Here is an 18,831-nt window from a genome sequence, read left to right on the forward strand (position 1 = left end):
AGACCCTGTCTTGAAAAAAACCAAACAAAACAAACAGACAAAAAAAAATTTAGTTTAAAATTTAAGCCAGCCATCCAGTAATCCCATCACTGGGTGGGGGTGGGGGTGGGGCTGAGCTGGAAGATTGCTGAGAGTTCAAGACCTGCCTGGACTGCAGTTAGAACTCGTCTCAAACAAACACAAGAAGCAAACAAAACCAGAAAGGGATCCTTAGGCCTAGAGAGACGGCTCAGCAGTTAAGAGTGCACTGCTCTTGTGGAGGACCTGAGTTTGGTTCTGAGCATTCACCACCTGTAAACCCAGCTCCAGGGGCCCTGGTGGCCTCTTCAGGATGCCTGAAGCACCTGCACCCACACATGCACACACAGACGCACACAATTTAAAAATTAATAAATTTTTGAAAACCTCTGAAAAGTTTGAAGATTTCTTGGCATTTTATGTTCCTCAAAACAGATACAGGAGAATGCTTCAACTGTGAACCCAGATTTGCCAAATAACCGGTTCTTCATTTAGCTTACAAATATTAATGAGGTGTCAAGCACCGTCCAGCTGCTGGGGATTTACCAAGAACAAAGTGGGCTATTTCTGCCCTTTTGGAGTTTTCATCCTACCTGGTGGTGATTAACGCCCCCTCCCCCCCACCATCTTTGAGAATGGACGCTTGACAGGCCTGGAGGCTTTGTGAGGGGAAGACACCCCGACACCAATCTTGGGGTAGAGGAGGGTCTAGTGTAGCCCAAGAGGACAATGCTTTGGATGGCAGGCTTTGCAGCTGGTTGCTCAAAAGGAAAATTGAGAGGACAGGGCCACCTACACACCCCACTCAAAAGCCCCTCCATCATCCTCTGCACTTGTGTGTGTGTGGGGGGGGGGGGAGGCACATGCAGGCCAGAAAGCAGACCCAGACGCAGGGACTCATAGGACTGAGGCTAAGGCACCCCGGCTCCTCCTTAGACCCGAGTGCTGCCTGCAGTTCCCACCCAACACTGCCCAGAGAAGTAAAGCCCATAGGTGTTGGAACCCTGCTCCAAGGGAGGAAGGAGACCCCGGCCTCTCCTCTATCACCTTCTCAATTCACAGGCCAGGACCTTAGTTACTCTTAGCCTCCAGATTCACTCTGCTGCCCCCCAATCCTTAGTCAAAGACCTCATTTTCCCAAATTGGGGCCAGCACAGAGCCCCCAGATGATCTGATTCTTCCCAGGACACCTAAGTGTCTCCATCCAATGGGACCAGGGAACTCTTTACCTGACCCCACCCCCGCTGCTGATGGAACAGATGGCTCCTGGGACGTTGGGGGACTCGGTGGCCAGATCAAAGCCACAGAGTGGGTCCCGTGCCTGCCAGGTCAAGATACATCAATTCCTGGTGACCCTCCTCAAGGAGGTGGCTCTCCACTCAGGACACCCAGTCAGGAGGGTTCCGGGAGGCAGAAAAGAAGCACAAAGGACGGCTGAGGGTTCTTAAGAGTCTCGGGTCCCACCATACAAACAGGAAGCAGAAAGGGCCAGAATTCTAAAAACATTCCAGAGACACACACACACACACACACAGAGGCGCAGAAAGAGACTTTGTGAGAGACACTCACAGGGGCGGAGCCCAGAGGACTGGGGTACCCTCGGAACCAGCGATTTGGAGGGGAACATGCGGTCAGGGACCTCACCGAGTACACAGATCAGCCTCGGACACACCCCCAGACCCAAGGGAGCCACAGTCCCGGGGCGCAGCCCCAGCGGGAGCCCACGCGCACCGTGCGAGCGGACGCGTGCAGCCCGGGCGCGCTGGACCGTGCGCGCGAGCGCGGGGCTGAGGCGAGGAGCGCACACAAAGGGACAAGCCGGCCCGCGCGGGGCAGGCTCCGCCCGGCCACCCCGCACCCCGGGTGGCGCCCACGCGCGGCCGCGGCCCCACCCCGCCCCGCGCGGCTCACCAGCTGCAGGCAGCAGAAGGCGACCAGCGTGCAGCGCCCGCTGCACTTGCCCATGGCTCCTCCTCGCGCCGCGCGGGGCCGCGTCGTCCCGATGGCGCCCCGGGGCGGCGGGGCCGGCGACTAGGGCCGGATCCCCAGAGCCGCGGCCGGCCGCCCGCGCCCCGAGTGCATGGTGCGCCCGGTCCGCGCGGGCTCCGCCGCGCCTCCTTTGTCTGCGGCCGGCCGTCGGCACACCTCCCGCCCGCGGCGCTGGCCAGCGCTCAGCGGCCCCCGCAGGCACCGAGCGCGACGCGGTGCAGGACTGCCCAGCTGGGGCAGCCGCCCGGGCGCTCGGCGGCTGCCGCTTCCCGGCCCACCACGTGGCTCGGCCGCCACCCGGGAGGGAGGCGAGGGAGGGGCGGAAGAGCGAGGGGGGCGGGGGAGGGGAGGGGCGTGGAGCGAAGTGGAAGAGTGCGAGTCCTGCGCGCTGGCAGCTCGGGTCGCACCGAGACTGCCGTTCGCGGGCTGTGTCACCTTGGGCAGATCACATTACCTCTCTGGACCATCCTCCGGGGGGCCTCAAGGAGCAAAGTAGGAAAAAGTCCCTTGCAGGCTGTCCTGTAAACCCAGCGTTAGCCCTTAACCTGGCCCGCTGAGGGAGGGAGCTGGAGCCACCCTGCCAGGGGAACCCTGGGGTTCCAACTTGGTGTTCTCAACACAGTTTGCCAGCCCTCCTGGTTTCCTGATCACATTTTCTTCTTTCTCTCTTTCCTTCTTCTGGTGTATCCCGGGTTTCTGGAAGCCAGAGGTAAGCTTGAAGCACTCTTCAGTTCCCATGAATCTTCATAGCTCAGGGACCAGATAGGTTCCCAGGCTGGCTTTTAGGAGATCCTCCTGCTTCAGCCTCCCAAATCCTGGGATTACATGCATAAGCCACTATGCCCAGCTAAACGTTGTGTTTTAAAACACGCAAGACAAGCATGCATAACACAGTGGATTTGAGCCCTAACACTGTCAACGAAAGAACAAAAGGCCTTGCAGGTTATTCCCAGAGGCAACCATCGCACATGCTCAGACCCCCTCCCCCGCAAGAAGCGACCAGGGTAACAGTGGGGACTTTTCTCAGCCATTGTTAGGGAATGGCAGCTGTGTCCAGCCGGTTTCCGTGACTAGCCAGGCTTGCCCATGAAGTCCCTAAAATGATACACACAGCATAACTATTTGGGGACTGGCTCCCAGGTTTTATCAAAGCCTCCAGAGTCCTGTTTCCCACAAGAGAAGAGCCAGTCCCCAGGGGTACTGGACCGACCCCACCCCACACCCCACACCCACCCACCCACCCACCCACCCCCCCACCCACCCCACCCCACCCCCACCCCCCGCCATGATCTCCCGCAGCCTGTCCAGCGAGCCCACGTCAGTTCCCTGCTCCATGCCGACAGTATGCTCAGACAGTCTTACAGATGTTTAGTCAACTCTCACCGACCCAAGCACTGGGACACAAACTACCTCTCTCCTCCCAGAGACAGGGTTCTGCTCAGCTCTGACCTGTGCTGCCAAGCTCTCCAATGTCCCTATCTTTGTACTCAGTGGCAAGTGTCCTTTACCCAAGGCCATCTCTCAGGCCCAAGACTGTTCTACTCTGGGATTCCCCCATTGTCGTGCAGTGGACTCCGGTTCATCTTCAGCACTTCAGCTGAGGCCTCACCACTTGACCCCTGTCTGGCTCATCCCAGCCTTCCATGCTTCCATGCTAGCTTGGTCTAGACCCTCGTTTGCTTTGTTTCCTGAAATAGACCGTGAGTCGTATGAGGACACTGCGTTGGTGATTTACCTTGACGTCCCCAGGCCTTGGATCAGGGCAGGAGTCTTCCGGTGTGAGGGGCTGAGACGGCACACCTGTCATGCGCTGGGTCTTAGTTTGTGTTACTATTTCTCTAATGAAACATGATGACCAAAAGCAAGCCGGGAGGGAAAGGTTTAATTAGTTTGTGCTTCTGCATCTACAGTCCACTGCTGAAGGAAGTCAGGGCAGGAACCTGGTGGCAGGAGCTGATGCGGAGGCCATGGAGGGATGCTGCTTACTGACCTGCTCCCCATGGCTTGCTCAGCCTGCTTTCTTATAGAACCAGGACCACGAACCCGGGATGGCACCACCCACAATGGCCTGGGCTCTCCCCCTCAAGGACTAATTAAGAAAAATGCTCTACAGGCTTGCCTACGACCAGATCTTATGGAGGGATTCTCTCAATTGGGGTTCCCTCCTCTCAGATGATGCCAGCCTGTGTCAAGTTGACGTAAAATTAGCTAGCACCTGGGTCCCTTTCCAGCCCTGGGTCCCAGCGGGTCCCTTTTCATTCTAGAGCCTGAGCTTCTCAGAGGGAGGCAACACAGCTGGACAAGCAGAGGCAGTCATTTCTGGCAAGGGGTTCAGAACTAGGGATGGCATGGGGTGGGGGTGGGGCTTACAGTAGGTACCAGGAGGGATGACTAACAGGCCCAGGGAAAGCTGTGGGGAAGATGGAGCAGGATTCACAATGAAAAGGCCAGCCATGACTCATGACAAGTCCACATTTCCTGAGTGTGAAGGTGGGATCATGGTCAGGCCTGAGGTAAGTCTGGAAGATGTGATGGGAAGAGGGCACTAGGAAGTTCCCCTGCTCCAAACTGAGGCTAGGCAGGGTCTGTGGGGTTTGGCCTCTGAGGGTGAGAAACTGAAAACCCTGGGAACATGCTTTCATGACCTGGCTGAATGTTAAGCCTGATAACTTCCCTCCCTTCATGTTGGAGGGCTGAATATGCTCACTAATTATAGCTTCTGGGACATTTTCTGTCACTAACCAATTCTTCAAACCAGCTGGATGCCTGATGATTCAATTCAGTTATGGCTTGAACTACCTGAGACTAGCACAAACCCCACCAGTGAAGGGCTCAGTCTCATAAGCCAGCACCCCTGCAAGAGAACAGTCCCAAATCTCTGGCTACCATTTGTCCTGCTGATGGACAAGCTGTTCATGGGGCTCCCAAGCCCCCCTCCTCATATCCCATAATTTGCTAGAATGGTTTGCAGAACCCTGACAAGTGCTAGACTTACATTTATTGGTCTATTATAAAGGATACCAATGAATGGCCAGATGAAAAGAGGTACCTAGGGTGGGATCTGATGGGGTCCTCGGTGTGTACCGTTCTGTCTCTGTGGGCTTGGCGTGCTCAGCATTCATCAACTTGGAAGCTCCAAAAAGAGTTCTTTGCTCAAGGATTTGCAGATACCCCCATCTCCAAGAATCCTTCACTCCAGTCCTTAAGGAAGAACCATGTGTGGGGCTAAAGGTTCCAACCTGCCAATCATTTGACCTTTCTGTCCGACCTCTTCTGAAACTACCCAGGGTCTGCCCTAGCCCTAGGACAGATCTGGGAGGACAGACAGGTGCTTAGTGACACCCCCTAGGTACAGCCTCCTGGTACACCCCTTGTGGTAGTTTGAATGTAATTGGCCCCCATAAGCTCATAGGGAGTGGCACTATTAGGAGGTATGACTTTGTTGGAGTAAATGTGGTCTTGATGGAGGAATTTTGTCACTGTGGGGGGTGGGCTTTGAGGTCTCATATATGCTCAAGCCACACCCAATGTCTCAGTTCACTTCCTGTTGACTTCTGGTCAAGATGTAGAATTTTCAGCTTCTTCTCCAACACCATGTCTGCCTGCATGCCGCCATGTCCCATCATGATGATAATGGACTGAACTCTGAAACTGTAAACCAGCCAATTAAATGTTTTCTCTATAAGAGCTGCCATGGTCTGCTGAGCAGTGGTGGCGCACGCCTTTAATCCCAGCACTCAGGAGGCAGAGCCAGGCAGATCTCTGTGAGTTCAAGGCCAGCCTGGTCTGTCTCCAAAGCAAGTTCCAGGAAAGGCGCAAAGCTACACAGAGAAACCCTGTCTAGAAAAACAAAAAAAAACAAAAACAAAAAAAACAAAAACAAAAAAAAAAGAGTTGCCATGGTCATGGTGTCTCTTCACAGCAATAGAAACCCTAACTAAGACACCCCTCTAATCCTAGCTCTCCAAAGGAAGAGGCAAGAGGATCATAAATTCAGGGCCAGCCTGGATTACATAGATCCAGCCTTTAAAACCACCCTAAATAAGGTCTAGGGTTGTAGCTCAGTTGGTAAGTGCTTGCTTTAGCATGCATGAAGCCCTGGGTTCAGACCCTAGCATCACATAAAGCAAGGTTCAGCAGTGCATGCTTCTAATCCCAGCACTCTGGAGGTAGAGGCAGGAGGATCAGAAATTCAAAGGCATCCTCTGCCATACAGCTAATGAGAGGCCAGCCTGGGGTACATAAGACCTTGTCTCAAAAGGTGTGGGGGAGGCTGAAGAGCTAGATGAGCAGGGAAAGGTGCCAGTCTTCAGGCCTGGCAACCCGAATTTGAACCTTGGTATTGGTGAAATTATTAAGGCCACTCCACATAGTTAAAAGGAGATTTATTTAATGGCGTAACTTACAAATTAAGGGATAGGTAGGTTGCGGGGTCTGGGGAAGGTGTATCGCAGTCCAGCGGTGTTCTCTGGAGCTCTGCTTGGCCCACCTTCACAGTCCAGGGTCCTAGAACAGAGAGAGAGCTCTGGCCCATCCAGATCTCGGGTCTCCAGGCGACTCCCTTGGCCCCGCCTTGTAGGCGTGACAGTTGCCGAAGTCTCAATGGGGGTTGGAATTTACAGATCAAAGCTGGAATGGCTACCCACTACACCTTGGTCCTCACATGATGGAAGTGGTGACCTGACTTCTGCAAGTTGTCTTGTGACCTCAATTGAGTACACACACACACACACACACACACACACACACACACACACACACACACACACACAAGAATAAATATATGTTAAGGGAAAAAAACCCAGAAAACTAAATAGCTGAGCTCAGTGACACTTGTCTCAGCCCTTGAGAAACTGAAGCAGGATCATTGACTGTAGTTTGGGTCCAGCCTGTGCTAAACAGTGACTTCCAATCCAACCTGGGCTACAGAGGGAGACCCTGCCTGAAATAGCAAACAATAAAAATTTGAATGTAAGTAAAAGACAGTCCTGATGTTAAAGTGGTGATCTGGCATGTACTTGGGCCTAGGTTCCATCATTGCCCCGAACCAAAGATACCGCTGTCAGTCAAGAGACCCTAAGGCGTTAGTGGATTCTATACCAGCCACTAAAGAACGAACCCAAGCACCTCGGTAGCTGGCTCTATAGTGAGATTCTGTTAGAAGAAGGAGAAGGAGGAGGAGGAGGAGGAAGAGGAGGAGGAGGAGAAGCAGCGGGGGTGGGGTGGAGGATAGGGCTACACAGAGATGGAAGGTCACGATCCTAAATAGTGCCGCCAGAAGTGACCACTCCTGGGCTGTGGGGCCCCCAAATCTCCCGCACAGAATCTGCTGACAGCTGAGACAAATCTCTTCTCCCACCAGCCCTTGGAGGACACATGGACTTTCAGCTCAAGTGGGCCCTGAGGCCAGCTGAGCGGGGACATTGAGGGATGAGGTGAGGCCTCTCCCAGCAGCCCCACACTGCTGCTGGGCCTTCATTATGCTGCACTGAGCTTGTCCCGAGGCCAAGAGCAGAAAGGAACAGATGAGCGAGCTCAGGCTGGGCCCGCCAGCGAGTCTCAAGTGCTCTGATGGGATTCCCATTCCCTGCTGGCTGTCCACTTCTTGTCATTTTTCTGTCACCAGGTGTCTGTTCTTAGTAGTCATCTCTGTCGGAGACTGAGATGACCATCGTAGGGTCTCAGGAAAGGCCCTCTTAAAATCAGAGTGGCAGTACTGAGAAGGCCCCAGAGGTGTCTCACTGAACAGTTCTACCTGAACACCTACATTTGAACACCCAGGGCCCCCGGCCAGGAAAGGCTAGCAATATCTCTGCAGGGTATGTGTGTGTGTGTGTGTGTGTGTGTGTGTGTGTGTGTGTGTGTGTGTGTGTGTGTTTACATAGCCCTGGCTGATCTGGGACTCATTGTGTAGACCAAGATAGCCTTGAGCTCCCAGAGATCCACTGGCCTCTGCCACAAGAGTATAAAACTTCTTGTGGGCTGGAGAGATGGCTCAGAGGTTAAAAGCACTGGCTTTTGTTCTTCCAGAGGTCCTGAGTTCAGTCAGTCTCAGCAACCACATGGTGGCTCACAACCATCTGTAATAAGATCTGGTGCCCTCTTCTGGCCTGCAGGCAGAACACTGCATATATAATAAACAAACAAATAAATCAATCTTAAAAAAAAAAAAAACTTCTTGTAATTCACTCATTATAGCTGTGTGCTTTAAGATGTCCTTAAAAGCGTATGGCTTAGCCGGGCAGTGGTGGCACATGCCTATAATCCCAGCACTAGGGAGGCAAAGGCAGGCTGATCTCTGTGAGTTCAAGGCCAGCCTGATCTACAAAGCAAGTTCCAGGACAGCCAGAGCTGTTACATAGAGAAACCCTTTCTCAAAAAAACAAAAAACAAAAAAAGAAAACAAACAAACAAGCAAAGCCTGTGGCTTTGCAAGGCAGCCTTTGGATGTGCAGAAGCCCCAGTTTTCTCTTCCCTCCTTCCCACGTGTGGACAGCCCTTAGCAAGCGCATGCTCAGTTGGGCACCTCCTGTGCAGAGCACAGGATGAGGCCAGTGCTTCCAGCTGTCTTTGGAGAGCTTTGCAGCTGTCCCGGCAGTTCCCGGGGCTCGTGCTTACCTGTGATTCTCCGGTCCAGTGTGTTGTGTGGGCCTTACACATGCCAGCCAAGACCGTTGCCAACCGGTGTGTGTTTCCTCCAGGACCTGGATAGACAGTCCTTACCCCAGCTTGTTCCTTCGTCCATAATCTCCACTGCTGTAAGGCTCACCTCACACGCCATCTCCTCAGCGAAATTTTACCTAATGCTTCTCTAGACATTGCCTTCTACTTACAGGCAGGTCTCTGGAAGCATCTATTAGAGATTTCTATCTATCTATCTGTCTGTCTATCTATCTATCTATCTTTTTTTTTTTTTTTTTTTTTTTTTTGGTTTTTTGAGACATGGTTTCTCTGTGTAGTTTCGGTGCCTGTCCTGGATCTCCTTCTGTAGACCAGGCTGGCCATGAACTCACAGAGATCTGCCTGTCTCTGCCTCCCAAGTGTTGGGATTAAAGGCGTGCGCCACCACCGCCTGGCCTATCTATCTGTCTGTCTGTCTGTCTGTCTATCTATCTATCTATCCATCCATCCATCCATCTATCTACCTACCTATCATCTCTCTCTCACCTATCTACCTATCATCTGTCTCTATCTATCTATCATCTGTCTCACTCTATCTATCTATCTATCTATCTATCTATCTATCTATCTATCATCTATCTACCTACCTACATATCTATCTATCTATCTATCTATCTATCTATCTATCTATCTATCTATCTTGTCTATCTATCTTACTTTGTACTGGCTTGGTACTCATAATGTAGACCAGGCTGGCCTGCAGCTCACCTAGACATCCACCTGCCTCTGTCTACCATGCTGGGATTAAAGGTTTGTGTCATCAAGCTCAGCTTTAATTTTTGTCTGAATTTTTTTCAAAATAAAAAATTTCGGGAGGTTGGGGTCTGGCTGAGTAGTAGAGCGTGTGCTTTAGTCAAAGTTCCTGGCTCAGTCCCCAGCATCCTCATTTCAACGAGCCAAACCTCTGTTTGTGTTATCTGTGTGCCCCCTCCTTGCTCCCTCCAGTTTCCTTATCTGCAGAGTGAGGAAGGATCACTATGACCCACTGATGGACCTTATAGGGTCTTTCCTGACTTACGTTATACCTGGGATTTTTTTTTTTTTTAATTTGAGACTGTCTCACTATATAGCCCTAGTATTTATATAACTTAGAGTGGCTTCAAACTCAAGGCAATCCTCCTGTCCCAGCCTCTGAAGTGCTGTGATTACAGGTATGCACCAAGACACCCCACATTTTTTTTGTTTATGAGGTGCTAGGGATGGAGCCCAAGGCCTTATACACATAGGTTAAGTCATTACTTAGCACTGAGCCACCCAACAGTCCTTGTACTTGGGACTTGGCAGAAGTTAGGGACCTTTTCAGGGGGTTATTTTACATAAAGTTCCATAGTCCACCCGGCAGAGATGACCACCAAGCTTCTTTGGCAAAGCTCCTGAATTTATGTCCAACCAGGGCCTTTGATAGAGGTTCTGAAACTCACACAGCACAGGTGAGAGCCGGTGGCTTTCTTGTAAGACAGTGGGTGACGGGGTGTGTGTGTGTGTGTGTGTGTGTGTGTGTGCGCCGTGTGCGTATGTTGTGTGTGTGAGGGGGTTGCCCTCTGTGTTGTGCTGCCCTCTGGTGTAGTTACAGGATGGCCAGCACCAGTATTCTCAACTTTGATTGCCCCTTGGAGCCACCTGAGGAGCTTTCCTGAGGCTGGTCGCCAAGGTTTAGTTGGTCTGGAGCTCAGCCTGAGTCTGGGCTTTTAAAGGCTCCCCAGGTGATTCCAGTGTGCATTCAAGACAAGAAGAAGCCATTAAAGTCCACACTGTGGTGCCTGGAAAGGATCCAGCTAGGTTAAAAGCTGGCTCTCCTCGTACTAGCTGGATGATCTTGGGTGGGTAACTTCCCTTCTTTGGACTTGTTGCTCCATGGGGTAATGCGATGCACAGGGATGAGCCTCAAAGCTGGCGGATAGTGAAGGATAACGGTGGAGTAAATAGGAGAAGCCTCTGCAGTGTCCCTCGGAGGGATCAGAAAGGTCAGCGCTTCTGAACATAGTTTCTCAAAGATGAATCAGGCCCACCAGGATGATGCAGGCTGGGAGGTGTATTTCAGCTGAACACTTGCCTAGCATATGAGGTCAGAGGTTCAATTACCAGCATTATGAAAACAAAAAACAAAAATCAAAAAACAAAAACAAAACTACAGATAATTGAACATCACCTTCCCCTTAAGTTGTTTCTTCTTCTTCTTCTTCTTCTTCTTCTTCTTCTTCTTCTTCTTCTTCTTCTTCTTCTTCTTCTTCTTCTTCCTCCTCTTCCTCCTCCTCCTCCTCCTCCTCCTCCTTCTCCTCCTCCTCCTCTTCCTTCCCTGAGACAGGGTTTCTCTGTGGAGGCCTGACTGTCCTGGAACTCACTCTGTAAAACAGGCTGGCCTTGAACTTACAGAGATCCACCTGCCTCTGCCTCCTGAGTGCTGGGATTAAAGGAATGTGTCATCACTACCTGACCTTTAGAATTTGCATTTTTAAGAAGTTCTGAGTGTTGCTGGCCCAGGAAAGCCCCCTTTTAGAATCACTGCTCCATGGTTATATACATAGCATGCCTGAAGCCCTGCCTTCAGTCACCTCTATAGAAACAAAATGGATGAATGAAAATCACTGTTCTAAAGCAGGTTTTCTCGACAATGTCATGAATCACTTTCTGGAGCAGCAGATTCTTGGTGTATCCTTGCCTCTGCCGACCAGACAGGCACAGGTATCTTCAAATATCGTCAAATGTCCTTTAAGGAGAAAAACTGACCCAAGTTAAGGAATGCAAGAGTCTAGGTGGGCTTCAGAGTGGAAGGAGAAAAAAACTCGACGCGTAGGAGTCTGGTGCAGGCCAGGGCTCAGTGCAGCGGGTGGGGTTCATTCAGGGTGCGGTCAGAGAAGGGTCACTATATGCATGGGGCTTTACTTGGTCCCATGGAAAGAGGCTGCCATGTTAAATTCACCCCTCCTACACACACTCTGGCCCTGGCTACCAGCTGTCCAGTCTCAAAGTCTTGATTTGTTTTTTGTGTTTTTGGTGCTAGGGATCAAACCTATCGAACCTGCCCCCAATCCCCAAGAAGGAACAGACAGTCCTGTTAACCCAGGTTTCCAACAGCATTCCTCTAAGGCTCAAATTCTCACAGCCCAATTTGCTCAGGGATTCTTACCTCCGTTCTGTTCCCCCTTTTCCCCACTTAAGAAGCAGTAGGCTTTTTTTTTTTTTTTTAAAGATTTATTTATTTATTATGTATACAGAAGAGGGAGCCAGATCTCATTGCAGATGGTTGTGAGCCACCATGTGGTTGCTGGGAATTGAACTCAGGACCTCTGGAAGAGCAGTCGGTGCTCTTAAGCTCTGAGCCCTCTCTCCAGCCCCAGTAGATTCTTTGGTTAGCAAATACTGTTTGTTTTTTAGAGACAGGGTTTCTCTGTGTAGTTTTGGAGCCTATCCTGGAACTCACTCTGTAGACCAGGCTGGCCTCGAACTCACAGAGATCTGCCTGGCTCTGCCTCCTGAGTGCTGGGATTAAAGGCGTGCGCCACCACCGCCTGGTTTTGATATGAAGAGACTGACAAGTCAACTCTGCCTGTCATCTGATTACATGGGACAAAGGATGACTGGTTCTCCCTCTCTAGGGGACTCCTCCCTGACTGAGGTCACTGACATTGTCGGAATTCTCTTCTCTCCCCTGAAAGGGTCAACTGTCTCTGTACAACCAGGGGAGGCAGGGGAGGAAGACAGGGCCAACCTGTGCCCTCACGAACTGTTCGTAAATCAACTGTTTGAAGGGGAATTAGGGATAGACGGAACTGGGGCCACAGGCTAGAAGAAATAATTGTGCCGGTGTGTGTGTGTGTGTAGAAAAATGATTTAAAAGTCCACCTCCCTCACAGTTCAGCTCACAAAAACCACCCAGTGAAAAAGAAGTTTGGCTTTAAGTGCCCACGGTATTAAGTGCTAGAGACTGGAAGTCATAAAGGGAAATTAACTGAAAGCTAGAGATGCCATTACTCATTCGGGAGCAATCTGTCTCTCCCTAAGTAAGGAGACAATTTGCACCCCCTGGAGATGTTTCATGCTTAAATCTTTATTCTCAGCTAGGGCTTCTATTCGCTTCCATCCTAAGTGGTACCGCCATTTCCTGCTAATGGCTCCTACTCAGCCCTGTAAGGAACTAGGAAGGACCGAAGGGGTTGAAGGAAACCCCCTCAGCCTCCGAGGCCTTCTACTCTCCAGTCACCATCAACTCAAGGGACTGGGAGGCCTTTGGAAGTGCAGTGTCAGAGGCTGGTGATCTGGCTCCATGGGTAAAGGCATTGCCAGGCCTGACAATTTGACTTCGACCCAAGGAATCCACATGGCCGGAGAGAGCCAATTCATGCGCACTGTGGCATGTGTTAATTCCAACAGGTGCTTGCTAGTGCAAGTCTGGTGACCCCTGTAAGGGTGGAGGCAATCAACTCTACCACCTTATCCTCTTCCCATGTGTATCATGGCACAGGTGCCCACACATACACACCATGCTTACAAACACACAATGAGGTGAGTAGAAGGGACCGGACTGAGGCATGTGGATCTGGTGTTAATAAGGGTTAAAGAGGCTGGAGGATGACTCTGCAGTTTAGAGCATTCACTATTTTTTCAGAAGACCTGAGTTCAGATCCCCGCACCCACATCAGGTAGCTCACAACTGCTTGTAACTACAGTTTTCCAGGATCCGATGCCCTCTTCTGGCCTTTGTGGATACTGCACACACATGATGCACTTACTGATAAACAGGCACATACACATAGATTAAAAATTAAATTTAGGAGCTGGAGAGATGGCTCAGCAGTTAAGAGCCCTGGCTGCTCTTCCAGAAGACCTGGGTTCAATTCCCAGCACCCATATGACAGCTTACAACTGTCTGTAGCTCCAGTTCCAGGGGACCGGACACCGATGGCAAAAAACAGCAATTCACATAAAATTAAATTTAAAAAGAGGTGTTAAGAAGCTACTTGTGGGGTTGGGGATTTAGCTTAGTGGTAGAGTGCTTGCCTAGCAAGCACAAGGCCCTGGGTTTGGTCCTCAGCTCTGAATGAAAAAAAAAGAAAAGAAAGAAAGAAAATAAGAAGCTACTTGTAAGGGGGCTGGAGAGATGGCTCAGAGGTTAAGAGCACTGGTTGCTCTTCCAGAGGACCCAGATTCAACCCAGCACCCACATGGCAGCTCACACCTATCCATAGAACCAGTTCCAGGGGATCCAATTCCCTCACACAGACACACGTGCAAGCAAAACGCCAATGCATATAAAATAAAAATAAATTTTAAAAAAGCTACTTAACGATTTCTGTGGAGGAATGAAGACCAGGCTGAAGCCATTTGGGGCCACATTTTTCCTGGAGAAGGTCATCATAGCCATATATGTAACTAGTTAGTGCTTGGCCAGATGACAGTCACCATTCTCTTTCAAGACATGTATATATATGAGGGGAAGACCATTTTCAGGTTTCTTAGTGGCTTTACCCAGCAGGTCTGCATAGAGGATGATTGGACCATGGGCCTGAGTGCAGGTGTCTGATATGGTCTGCACTTGGCTGTGCTGGGGGGAAGGGTGTCTTTTGCTCCACCCTTTGGCATTTCTATAAATACCCTGGGGCAGAGACAGTCTGGGCCTGTTGGACTAGGTTCCAGGCCCTCTTGTATTTTCTGTTTATCTCCATACTCTAAATCCTTCTATGTAATATTTCCTGCTGCTCCTACTCAAGAGCACTCTGGGGAAATGTGGGGGTTGCGGGTAGCGCCCCCCCATACATATATATATTTGTGTGTCTGTATAATGAGTTTTGTTTGTTTTGATTTTTTTCGAGACAGGGTTTCTCTGTATAGATTTGGTGCCTGTCCTGGATCTCGTTCTGTTGACCAGGCTGGCCTCGAACTCACGGAGATAGATACTCCTGGCTCTGCCTTCTGAGTGCTGGGATTAAATGTATGCGCCACCACCGCCCAGTTGTGATGAGTTCTTTTCTTCCCCTTTGGTACTGTTTTGAGGCAGGTTTCTCTTGTGTCTGTCATGCTGTGTGGGTGCTTCAGGCTAGCTGGTCTATGAGCTTCTAGACAATCCCTGTGTCTAACTCTTACCTCCATGTTGAGTGCTTGGGATTATAAATGAGCACCACCGTATCTGGAGGTTTTTTTTTTTTTTAAGATTTATTTATTTACTATGTATATAGTGTTCTGTTTGCATGTATCCCTGCAGGCCAGAAGAGGGAGCCAGATCTCATTACAGATGGTTGTGAGCCACCATCTGGGTGCTGGGAATTGAACTCAGGACCTCTGGAAGAACAGCCAGTGTTCTTAACCAGCCCCCCTGAATCTGGATTTTAATCAGTTTCTGGCAACCAAACTCAGGCTGGCCTCCAACTAGCTATGTAGCAGAGGATGACCTTGAACTTGATTCTCCTGTCTCTAGGTTCTAAATGCTGGGATTACAGTTCATGCCGTGTCTGGCCGGATCCCACAGTACACAGTACCTTGTATGGTAAAGGCTCAAAGTAATGAAGCCAGTTCCATGCTTTTTAACCCCCATCTTTCCCAAATATACCTGACAATGGGATCTTTAAACTCAGAGTATGTGAAGTCTGTGGAACACACCCTGAGAAACCTCATTCTACAGGATCTAGTACCCGAAGTTTATGCTCTATGGGATTTGGGGGTTTGCTGTCCCCATCGCCAATCACACTTGCGGTCTCTGGCTCAGGGCACACCACCTCCCCTGAGGTTTGTGTCTGCTTTTAGACAGCCCTCCTTGTTTTCTGTCGATATCCCAGCAAAATCACAGCATCTCTGATGTCTCTTTGTTCTCTTGCAGGCGCGGTAAATCGCTCCCCCGTGTTTCCAGTGTGCTTTACTCAAACTTCACTCACTGTATTAAGTAATTGCTCTGAGAGCTTTACATCCTGCTGGCTTCTTCATTAATAAGTTAAATAAATCTCTGGCATGTGCTCACTTAAAAAAAGGAGTTTATTTCCAACACTGTTTTCTTCTGGTTTGTACACTTCTCAGGATGGCAAGGACAAGATCTCTTCTGTCTCTGCTCTCAACAATGATGATTCTGCCTGTCACATAACAGGGCTTGGTGGTGTTGAATGACTATGCTGTAAACCCAGGATAGTATCCTCTTTGACTTATGATAAATATGATTTAAGTTCATGGGCCTAAAGTCTAAATCCAAACATGCTCAGAATTGTTGAAGATAGGAAGACTTTTTGCTTTGAGATAGACGGTTCAAAAAATACACTTTCTACTTCTTAGGAGCAGATGGATTCATTAGTGACTGTCTGTGTGCTAGACATAGTCAACCAGAGACCCCAGGGAGGTAGGAACCTGTTTTAGTAGAAGGCACATCTCTGTCAGAGCAGGAAAAGTCAGACAAATAAACAGGATCATAAAAAGCCACAGAAAATGCCTTGGCCAAAGCCTACGAAAACATCCATCTCCCATTTGGGCTGCTCATGAAGCTGTACTCTGGCCAAGGGCACCGACTGGGGCTGCCATGGCTCTGTCTACTCCAGGAGCCCCAGCACAGGACTGCCACTAAGAAAAACACTTTGGGCAGGAGGCAGAGCTGACAGACCCTATTCAGAGATTGTGTCCAAATATACAAGAGCCAGGTTCTTCTGGACCTCACTTATCACTTTCTGGATGCTCTGCTTGTAGTTACAGAAAAGTATTTGTTACTGATAATTATACTATGTCATTTTCACTCCTGGGGGGGGGGGTCCTCCAAGTAAACAGCATCTCTGAAGTGTAAATGGATGCTTGCTCTAACTTACAGCAATCAAGCCTCAGAGGAAAGACAGCAAGAAATAAGAAATCTAAGCCACAAGGTTCTTGTAAAAAGGTATCTGTTTGGATTTTTAATATAAAATGACTCAAACACAGAAAGAAAAATATCATACAAGCCAGTTACTCAATTTAAAATAAAACAGAAAACAAATCCAACTAACAAATTTCAAGTGACATCGTTTGTCTCCAGCATAGGTTAAAAAACAGGAGACCTCAAACCCAATGTTTGTCCCTCTGAAGACATCTTATTTTTGTAAAAAGAAACCAATCCCTGAAATCTGGCAGGTGGTACCAGAGGCCACAGCTGTCCTGTAAATGGGGTACAAGTGGTTGCTGGAGTATGGCCATCACCTCCAGCTACTTGCTAGTGACGGTCATCTGAAGGCAGGTCAGCCTGGACACCATATGACTCTGGCCAATCATGTAGTCTGAGCCTCAGGTCCCACAGCCTGGGAGCCTTCCAGCCTACATCTTCACTGAATCTCACCCATGTACAGCCTCTTGTCACTGGATGCTGAGAGGACTGAGGGAAAAAGAGCAGAGAGGAGACAATGAAGGCTTGGGAACACTTGGGCTCAAGGGCCCCGTGTCAAGAGGCAATCGTGACATGTGAGAGCAATTGGATTGAGCTTGAATTCTCCTCCCAAACACTACACACAGGAAATTGCAGCCTGGCCTTTCAATCCAAGTCCCCTTGAAGCCTCGAGGGTAGCTATGCTATGGGAAACATGACTGGGCTCAAATCCTGATGCTCTTGTAATTCAGACCCATGTCTGTTCTGGTCACACACACATACAGGTGCAGGTGTGTGTGCATTTTTTGGAGCTGGGGCTTTCTCAGACAGGGTTTCAGAGACAGTCTCTTTATTCAGTCCAGGCTGATCTAAAACTTGTGATATAGACTGGCTAGCCCCAAACCTCCAGCAATCCTCCTGCTTCTGCTCACTGAAGGCTGGGATTACAAGTGTCCACCACTCAATGAGCTCCTGCTTGTTATAGAAAGCCCTGGAGACAGGCAACATGTTTTGTTTTGTTTTTCCTTTCTTTAAATATAAAGCCTATTACTTGGCTTAGCTAATCAAATTTATTTATTTATTTATTGTTTTTTGAGACAGGATTTCTCTGTGTAGCTTTGCCCCTTTCCTAGAACTCGCTCTGTAGCCCAGCCTAGCCTCGAACTCACAGAGTTTGCCCCTGCCTCCCGAGTGCTGAGATTAAAGGCGTGTACCACCACTGCCCAGCTTAATCAAATTTATTATAAATATTCCTAAATTGTTCTTGTCTACAGTCCCTGCCACTCCAAGAGACTAAGTCATGGAGAGAAGTTGAACTGAAATTTGACAAAAGAACTCCAACAGGCCGGGTGGTGGTGCCGCCGCCCTTTAATCCCAGCACTTGGGAAGCACAGCCAGGTGGATCTCTGTGAGTTCGAGGCCAGCCTGGCATACAGAGTTCCAGGATAGCCAGGGCTACACAGAGAAAACTCTTGTCTGGGGGCTGGGGGGGAAGAGTTTCCAATTTCATCTGAATATTAGTAAACAAGAAAATCCTAGGTTGCTATAGCACTGACATTTCCTTTTATGCTGACAACTGCCTTTTCTTACAGCCAAACCATCCCGCCCCCCCAAAACCCAACCCAACCCAAACAAACCAAACAAAAAAACTCTCATACCAAAATACCTCAAAACCCAAGTGTTAGCACTGGATTCACATAACTGACCCCTGCCTGCCTCTGTCCCCCGAGTCTCAGGAGAGGTCGTTTTCTCCAGACTTACTGATGGGCTCGTCAGGGTGGAAAGCCACTTCATTGATGGAGCCAGCATGGCCAGGCAGCTTATACAGGATCCTTCTGCTTGTGGTGTCCCACACGTACACAAACCTGCAAGGGACCATAAAGAAAAGTGCAGGTCCCTTAGAAGCGGGGAGGACACTTGGGTCTTGCAGTGAAATGGGAATGTTTGTTTACTGAACTATGCTCTGGGCTTTAGAAACTAGGACTATACCAAGTGAAGTAAAGAATATCTGGTGGCTTGAAACCAACAAAATTGAAATAGCCCTTGAATTTATTATTTACACAATTCTGAAATTATAGAAAGATAAACATATCTATGTTACTGACACAGCTTGCCATTACTAGGCTGCAGACATGGAGTTGGGGGAAAGGCACAAACCTAGGTATACTTTTACTCTAAAATCCAAACAAGCTAGGCATGATAATATATACCTGCAATCCCAGCACTGGAAAGGGGGAGACCAAGGGGATCACAGATGGGAGGCCAGCCCAGGATATACTGTGAGATGTTCTAAGCAAATAAACAGGCTTATTAATTACACCCTCATGCTCTCACAGTCCAGG

The 18,831-nt window shown here is 49.5% G+C and overlaps 2 protein-coding genes across 3 annotated transcripts in view; both read right to left on the bottom strand.

The window, feature by feature from the left end:
• The window catches only part of Nkain1 (sodium/potassium transporting ATPase interacting 1), a 41,300-nt gene extending 39,211 nt beyond the window's left edge, over positions 1-2,089 (bottom strand). Inside the window, exon 1 of the mRNA XM_052717474.1 lies at positions 1,930-2,089. Within this exon, the coding sequence (XP_052573434.1) occupies positions 1,930-1,983 (54 nt within the window). The 5' untranslated portion in view covers positions 1,984-2,089. The remainder of the gene's footprint in view (positions 1-1,929) is intronic.
• A 13,544-nt stretch (positions 2,090-15,633) lies between these two features.
• Snrnp40 (small nuclear ribonucleoprotein U5 subunit 40) overlaps positions 15,634-18,831 on the bottom strand; it is a 39,159-nt gene continuing 35,961 nt past the window's right edge. For both annotated transcript variants that reach the window (XM_052717166.1, XM_052717167.1), the window contains 2 exons: positions 18,251-18,354; positions 15,634-16,999 (listed from right to left, as the gene is read on the bottom strand). In XM_052717166.1, the coding sequence (XP_052573126.1) occupies positions 16,950-16,999; positions 18,251-18,354 (154 nt within the window). In that variant the 3' untranslated portion in view covers positions 15,634-16,949. The remainder of the gene's footprint in view (positions 17,000-18,250; positions 18,355-18,831) is intronic.

Source organism: Peromyscus californicus, unplaced genomic scaffold (assembly GCF_007827085.1).
Source record: "Peromyscus californicus insignis strain IS unplaced genomic scaffold, ASM782708v3 Scaffold_5__1_contigs__length_169319896, whole genome shotgun sequence".
In the NCBI taxonomy this organism is placed as follows: Eukaryota; Metazoa; Chordata; class Mammalia; order Rodentia; family Cricetidae; genus Peromyscus; species Peromyscus californicus.